The 8,461-nt window shown below is 41.3% G+C and overlaps 1 protein-coding gene and 1 pseudogene across 1 annotated transcript; one reads left to right on the forward strand and one right to left on the reverse strand.

Annotated features, from left to right (window-relative positions):
• The first annotated feature begins 4,407 nt into the window (after positions 1–4,407).
• LOC120443994 (extensin-like) lies at positions 4,408–6,734 on the forward strand. The gene is made up of 4 exons (XM_039623472.2): positions 4,408–4,594; positions 4,681–4,901; positions 6,201–6,625; positions 6,703–6,734. Exons 1-4 carry the CDS (start codon positions 4,577–4,579, stop codon positions 6,732–6,734), a joined length of 696 nt encoding a protein of 231 aa, XP_039479406.2. The 5' UTR covers positions 4,408–4,576.
• A 523-nt stretch (positions 6,735–7,257) lies between these two features.
• LOC120449445 lies at positions 7,258–8,096 on the reverse strand (annotated as a pseudogene).
• Positions 8,097–8,461: the final 365 nt, after the last annotated feature.

Here is an 8,461-nt window from a genome sequence, read left to right on the forward strand (position 1 = left end):
TTCAGAAATGAAATGAAACTGGAAAACTTAAAAGGACAAAGACAGTTCCTATGCTAGAACAATAATTTTTAAATCCTTTGGGTATGCCCGAAGTGTAAAATGTACCTATATGTATGTACCTATGTGTTGTAGACCAACCCGTCCCTCTGAAAAAGAAAAACTCTGACAAAAAAAGCCCTTAATGGTGTAGACTAAGTGCGGATTTTCAACTTCTTTTTGCGCGGTCAAACAAGAGAAAAAATTATTAAAAGTGCGATAAAATTGTAAATATTTTACCCCGAAAACTTCCACGACCGCCCCACGAACAATAATAACTGGAGTTTTAATGGGCCCAAGGCTGGCCGGGCATATGAAGATATATAGTAAATGTATTGTGTACTTATAAATTATACTACTCCCAACTAACCTCCACTAGATGGCCTCCGCTGGAAGATGGGCCCAAGTTTAATGCGATTTCGGTAGAGATTTTATGGCCAGCAACGCGTTAAGGGAGATACACATATACATATATGTATTTATACACACTACTTAATTCGTACTCATATATAAATGTACATTTAATTGTTGTTAACTTACGTTATCTTGATTACTTATGACTCGCCTCAGAAGCAACAATAAACGAAATCATTTTCAATGCAACATCCCTCTCTCAACTAGATCTCTGGCCAGCGATACAGTGAAGCCTGTTGCGTAACGCATGCAGAGTGTAACGCAACCCTACAACGGCCTCAGATCCAGATTCAGATTCATCGCATCTCATCGTTTGGGCTCAGATACTTGTGCATTTCACATCCAAGTGCTTGAGGGCGCCGCCAGCCGAAAGATTCCCATCTATCTCAATTTACTTTCACGTGCTTCAAGTGCAACTCTCGACAAATTAAACGCGGCAAAGTGGCACCCACCAGAGATACACAACGCATCTCCCGAACCCAAAAACCAAAATCCAATACAATTAAATACAGTCCAATACAAGCCATTTCGAACCCATTCCCAATGTCAGTTCGAAGCCGTTAAGTACTTTTTACCCGCCAAGTGCCGTTTCTCGTTTTGTAAACGAAATTATAATTGTTTTCCCGCTTGTTTTTTGTTTTGTTTCTGTTTTTTTATGTAAATATAATATCATTTAAATGGTTCCGTCTGCCTTTGTTTCTGCCTGTTACATAAAGTCACAAGAGATACAATATAATAATTAGTATCTGTGCACGCCGAGGTGTAGATGGCAGCCAGTTGGTAGCCCACTTTTAAATGGTATACGTATGTACACATATAGGTATATTTGGGGGGAGATTTGGGGGGAACTGTGTTACTCGGTTGAGGCCACGGAGAAAGCAGAAAGATGAATGGCTGAATGCGACGCTGATTATATGGCTCAGAATCGCTGTGGCATGGCGAATTCATTAAGATCTGGCAATGTGCCATGCATAATTCGCATAATGGCCTGGCCAGCAGAATGTATCCGCCCTATGGGAGGTTTTCCCAGAATGCATAATGTTGCTGCGAAAAATGAGTACGAAAATGACGTAAGTAATATCACAATGTATGATTTTAACAATTTATATCCATGTTCTTCAAATGGAAAAGTGGGGGATTGTTTAAAGTATCTGCAGGATATATTTCTTATATTACATTTCAATCACAAACTCAGGTATTTTTATTTGTATTGGCTTAGCTTTCGTGTTCGTCATTAAAGTAGCTTTATAATTATTTAATTTTCTTTTATTTCAGTCCATCATAAAACTACTTTTTTACGATCCTTCGGCCGTTGCACAATACCAATAAAGTTGAGGCATTAGTTTTTATCGAAATTAATGGTGTTAAAACAAATATCCGCATTTGAGCTTTACTTTTACATCATAATTCTCGCGGCATTCAAATTTCTTTATTATCTTCTGGAAAAAATAATGGGTCAAGGGTGGCCCGAGGCATACATTTCGCAGTTATTTATTTGCACCGGAAAAACTCAGAAAATTGCCCAAGGATGCGGAGTAACCACTGATGAACCTGCACCTGTTTCACGTTTGTGAATTCAGCATATTTTACCGCGACCAGCGAATGATGATGATGACGATGGTTTTGAATGTGAAAGATGAGCGTGGAAAATTAAGGAAATGCAATCCGTGGACAGGGGAGCAAGTGCAGCCGCCGAAGATGAACAACAAAATCAACACAACCTGCCATTTGGCTAACGGCATTATAAATGATGCCATCGAGGAAAAGTGACAGTCTCTGGCTCTGGCTCTGTGACTCTCCACTTGTGCCTCTCAACTGTTGCAAGTTGCAGTTGCAATACCGCTGCTGGGTATCTTGCTCTGTGCCTGTCTAGGGTGTACCGTCTACGGTGTCGTCCTCCGTTTGGCGCCACTGGTCACTGATTATGCCATTTCATAGAGTTAAATTCCGGCAGCAATTGAGCAGGAGTGGCCCCAAAATGCGGCCAAGGATCGCTGGCGAGCGATGCAAAAATGCTGATTGCCATTTATAGATTATGCGCATAAATCAGGGAAAAAGCTAGCTATTGCTTTGGGGGCTATGAGCCATGAAAAAGTTGCAAAACATTTTGCCAATCATAATTTTATCCATCACTCTTCTCTAACGCAAATTGTCATGGCCGGGGCGTAAATTATTAAATAAGAAAAACAACCCAAAAACAACACTAAAACTTGCCATTAAAGCAAGAAAAAACAAATTGAAGAAATTCCAAATATTGCAAAAACAAAACAAAAATGAGGTGAAAAATTAAATAAAATGCCTGTGCAGATGGGTCGACCCAACAAGAGCGTGAAGCTCATTATGAAGCTTCGTGGCCAAAACGCGGACAGCAATTACAAAAGCAACATAACCAGTAAAACAATAACAGTAACAATAATAATAACAACAAGCCAGGCCAAGTCAAGTCAAGACAAGACACAGCACACAACACAACACAACCCAAAAGACTAAAAGACCGAAAGAAGCTGGCTAACAAAAGGCCGAAAGAGTATGAAGAAATGAAATAAAACCAACACCAGACTCAGTCCCACTCCAGAGCACAAAACAAAGCTTACCCCCATCCCATCTTATCCCATACCATACCATACCATACTATACCATACCATACTATAGCAACCCATTCCCCAAGACAGCGGGCTAAATGAGAGTGAATCCACATCCATTGAAATTGAAAGTGAATCGTGCCACACGATCCGATCCAGGGTCCAGACTTGGTTACGAGTCCACTGCGATTGGATCCTCCAAATGACCAAAATAACAATTTACACACATAAGCCACATATATATAATAATGCCACGATATATAAAGCAAAAATCAGAGATTTCAGGAAAAACCTTGTTTCTTTTGCAATCAGTTCAAAGGAGTTATACTCTGTGGTAAATCTGCACAAATACTACAAATCTGTAGGAAAAAACCAATAACGTACAATCAAAAATTGGACAATAATAAAATATGACTTTTTGAACTCGTTAAGCTATTTGAGCAAAGGATTCAATAGGTATCCCTTAGTAGTAGTAAATTAAGATGATTAAAGAACAAAATACATACCTTATGAGTTAAACACAAACAAATTCATCTTAGCATTCAAAAATGTTATATATAATATATTATTTAAATGAAGATAAATACAATTATTTATTTGGATTTTAATTTGAAAAGCCTCTTCTTTTTATTGGTTAAAAATAATTTTATGGATATATTGAAATCTCTAAAGTTGATTACTTAATATTTGGAATTTTTAAGTTAACTTTCAAAAAGAGTTCTAAATATTCTTAGCCTAAGCTGAAGACGTTTCAGCTGAGTTAACTTCAAAATACCTTTTATATTTTTCCCTTGAAAATAATGGACCCTTAAAATAAAAACTTTTGTGCATTCCAGCAGCTGAGGGACTTCAGAAATAACCGCCATAAAAACCTATTTGATGGCCTTGCTGTCTCAAGCTTAATTGTACATACACATCGCCTTTCAGGTTCCTTATTTTCCCCTTGAAAATAATCCTAGTTGGCCTGAGAAAAAAAAAAAAAAACAATCGACCGCATGGTCGAAAAACCACGAAAAAGAAGTAGTAAATCGAAGGAGGAAAACCAAAAGCCGAGAAATGGTCAGCAGACGTTGCAGTTTCGGTTGGCTTCGCGGTCGCCGTTTGCATCGCAGCCAGGAGGTGCAGCCTCTGTTTCCCCACCAGATCATGACTGGCCAAACTTTGGACTTGGCTTAAACATTTCAATTTCTTCATGGCTACATGCTGCTGCCGCTCTTTGCCAACTGCTCAGCCAGCTTTGCCGACTTAGCCGACTGCTCGGTCGACTGAGGCAGCAGCTGAAGCAGCTGAAGCAGCTGCGGCGACTGAGGCGAATGTAGCAGCAGCGGTCTTGATCGTCGTCTTGAATTTTACTTAATTTTTATTTCACGCGCTGCGCCGCTATAAAAGAAACTGCAACAATCGTTGTGGCATGCAGTAAGAGGTTCCGCGTCGAAGCAGCACCACATCACCAGAGTAACCAGTAACCAACAGCCAGTAGCACCTAGCCACCTGGAGAAGTGACAAAACCCGAAACGGATATAGCCGAAATAAGCCGCCCGAAAATGCAGTCCACTTGTGTGGTATGTGATCATGTGACCAAAACCAATCAAGTGACCGTGATGGACCTCGCTTAATGCTGTGTGTTCTTTCCCGATCTCGTCCACAGTTAGTGGTCCTCTTGGCCCTGGCTGCCCTGGTGTCCGCTCGTCCAGAGCCGCCTCGTGACTCGTACAGTGCGCCCCCCTCCAGCAGCTACCAGCCCAGTGGACCCAGCGGGGGCTACGGCGCCCCTGCGCCCCAGTACGGACCCCCCCAGCAGGCGCCGGTGGTCCACAAGCACGTCTACGTCCATGTACCCCCACCAGAGCCGGAATACCAGGCACCCAGGTGAGTAGCAGGATCAGTGATCCTTTAAGCCCACAAAAGTACCGAAAATCGTGAGTAAAATGGTTAAACTTGGTTCAAGTCCAACTTAAAGTTCCTCCAAAAAATACATACATGTTCGGTTAAAACTTGGAAACTTTAGATGATCTTCCCTTAAACTTTAAATAGACTTTTACCTAAGATGTTATTTTTAGACACATTTAGTATGTTCAGAAATGATCCTTGTTCAAGAGTTTTCGTTAGAGTAAAATTATGAATATTTGCTTAATTGTCACAGAATAGAATTTAAAGTTCTTTCTAGTGTTCCGGAAACAATCAAGAATTCCTTTTGATAAGTTGTACAATATGTATTTCCAACCAGAAGTTTTCCATTTCTACGAAATCAGTTCGAATTAGTCACATCCCACTTTTGTTTCGACTCGCGTGATTGGGAGCGGTTACGAACGATATCGCTTTATTTGTCTTGTTCCACTTAAGTTTGGCAAAAAATGAGGGGGGGAAACACATTGTTGTGTTATGAGTATATAATCCACGGCACTTATGCAGATTCTCTCACAATTCATCGGCGTCAGCCACCCAGTGCCGCCAACTCCCAAAGATAATAACTAGGCAAATGTTGCAAGACCAGCCGGCAATCATCTAATCCAGCTCAGGGCCCTTTTCCACAGCTGTTGCCTCATTTCCAGGGTATTTAGGGGGTCGCTTTAATGGAGGAGGGACATTATTTAATACCCGCGAAAACGAAAGCCATCCAACTTTCCTCTCTTTTCGCTGATACAATGTTTTTCTGTCGTCTTCTGCCTGACTGTTTTCAATTGGAGTTGGAAGCAATGTTAATTACCCCGAGAGGGGAATGATATGGCTTTGCAGACCGCCAAACCGTGACTAAAGCGTTACCTAAGCTCGCCGGAGCCGCAGCACTTTTATATATCTCAGTACCATTTCCAAGCAAATTATCAGACGCAGAGGGACAGGAACGCGATTACCATAGGGAGCTTTATGTAAACCCTCGTCTCGAGGCGGTTGTTGTGACAATCGCTGTCATCGTCACAATAGTCATCATCTTCATCTGATTAGCAAACCTGACAGGCAGCTGCCTGCAGTGGGTACAGTGGTCATTAAAGCCTGGCCATGTGAAATTCGGTATTTGGTATTCGGTATGTAAATTGATTTTAACCGGAAGCATAAATCCTGCATCTAAGCTGAAAGTGCATTGAACTTAAAAAAAATACCTTTATGGACGTTTAAACTAGCTAACTACTCTATGGCTTTAATAAATACATTCTCAAATGTTTTTACCAGGAAACCCCTGTACGTGCCACCTCCGCAGAAGCACTACAAGATCGTGTTCATCAAGGCGCCATCTCCACCTGCCCCGACCGCCCCTGTAATCCCGCAGTTCCCACAGAACGAGGAGAAGACCCTGGTGTACGTGCTAGTCAAGAAGCCGGAGGAGCAGCCGGAGATCATCATCCCAACGCCAGCTCCCACCCAGCCCAGCAAGCCGGAGGTGTACTTCATCCGCTACAAGACCCAGAAGGAGGAGACCGGACCCTATCCCAACAGTGTGGCGCCTCCAGCGCCCGAGTACGGAGCTCCAGCTGCCCCGCCCGCACCCTCTGCTCCCAGCAGCTCGTATGGGCACCATCCCACTAGACGATCCAGTCCAATCCGAATTCCGATTTGCTTATCTCAACCCAACTCATGGCAAACTGCATATCTTATGTGTACTGTATTATTTTCTGTTTCAACGACCTTAACGTGTGACAAAGTTTACCAAGCAACGAATATCCCCATCCCCCAGCTCATATGGGTATTACTCCTATAGATGAGTAATTCTTACCTCTGAAGTTGTTTCTACCTGATGTACGAGAAGTATGTTTTTCATCTAGGCTGTTTGTTTCAAATTGTTTGTTTAGTCTTAAGTTTAGGTCTTTAAGCGAACGATGCGTTATACACTCACACAAAACACTCGATACACTCACTGCGAGCTAGCCTTAGTTATCGATAGAGATATCGATCCTGATACCGATTAACGATATATACAACGTGGTAAATGATTTTCATCACAAACGCATTTTCAAGTAGGCAATTTATACCAATTTCATATTGCACTTTTCGCACACGATTTGTGCGAAACACTCGAAAGGCAACACAAAAATGAAGATTAAATTAATACTCAAGTATATAATGTTAAATAAAAACAAAAAACATCAACGGCTAAATAAAAGTTTAACGAATCATCTGTACAAAATGGATATCTTTTTGTATTTTTTCACATTGCAAATCATAGCATCACAATCGTATGCATAAATATATATATAATTATATAAGCATTATAACGACTTAAATGTTGTGTTTATAATGTATTATCATCTGCCTCGCAAATGAACTTGTGATTAGCAGTGCAACCATCAACCCACATGCCACCGTTATGTATGGTAACGCAACGCTGATCTTCATGGTTGTATCTGGGCTCCCCGGTTTCCATTTCAGAAAGGTGCTTTCTTTCCGGAGGACACAGATATGAAAACGTACTTATCCGCCAGATCGGTAATACCAATCTTATAGCTTTCATTTTGGTTCAGTTTTGAAACGATAGCATTAAAGTCGTCTTCATCTAATATTGAGGCGAGATTACCGCCCATTTGCTTACATGCGCTTAAAGCAGTGGTCCAGTTTGCTTTAACGTCGTTTTCGATGTACAAATATTTCGAACCGATTAGCTTGAATTTTTGTAAAATTCTCCATCGCCTAATATCATTTTTTATACTAGTCACTGCTTCCTGTATGCAGATAGTACCCCTTCCATCTTTAGTTGTTTGCTTTCCATCCTATTGATCCTGTCCCGATATCCTCCGAAATAATCTTCTTCCACGATTTCGTAAGCGATGTTCCTGGCTTTCAATCTGTTTCCGAATATCCGTCTGACGGCCCTGTATTTCCTCCAACTTAGCTTGGTTAGGCCATTGTCAAGGTTGCAGGTTTTCCACTGCTCCTGGTGCTTGGCGATGTGATCGATCAGTGGCATCAGTGCTGTGAGGCAGAATTCACCGCATTGATTGGAGGATCTGCAATAGGCACACAAAGCGACTAGGGTCCTCGGATCCTGACGGATTGCATTAAGAACTATTGCAATAGTTGCGTAAAAAAACAGAGCGTTCAGCTGGAACATGCTTAGCAAATTAAACCTCTGGAGACGAACGTTTACAAAGCAGTAAATGTGATTTCCTGAATGGCAGCCGTCCGAAGAGCAGCGCAATGTTTTTGATAAGAATTTATAAATACATACTGAGCAAATAAAAAACTGAATATTTCCAGCTTACGATAAAAATACGATACTTGGAATACAAATATTTTTTGTACTTCCAACATTATCGTAAATTTTTTTGCTAGTTTGGCTTACCAGATTCAAACTATAACGCCTTTGGCGTTGCCACCTTATGTTTACCCGCCAGATGGCGCAGTACACTAGCTCCCAAACTGTACGGGAGTGCTTTCCAAACTGTTTATCGCCATTCACCGAACTTAAGCTTTGTTTCGATTGTTTGTTTGCGTTTTAT

Source organism: Drosophila santomea, chromosome 2L (assembly GCF_016746245.2).
Source record: "Drosophila santomea strain STO CAGO 1482 chromosome 2L, Prin_Dsan_1.1, whole genome shotgun sequence".
In the NCBI taxonomy this organism is placed as follows: domain Eukaryota; kingdom Metazoa; phylum Arthropoda; class Insecta; order Diptera; family Drosophilidae; genus Drosophila; species Drosophila santomea.

Coding starts and splice junctions, on each gene's coding strand:
- LOC120443994 (XM_039623472.2), top strand. Junction 4,902..6,200: donor CCGGAATACCAGGCACCCAG/GTGAGTAGCAGG, acceptor TGTTTTTACCAG/GAAACCCCTGTACGTGCCAC. Junction 6,626..6,702: donor GCAAACTGCATATCTTATGT/GTACTGTATTAT, acceptor CCCATCCCCCAG/CTCATATGGGTATTACTCCT.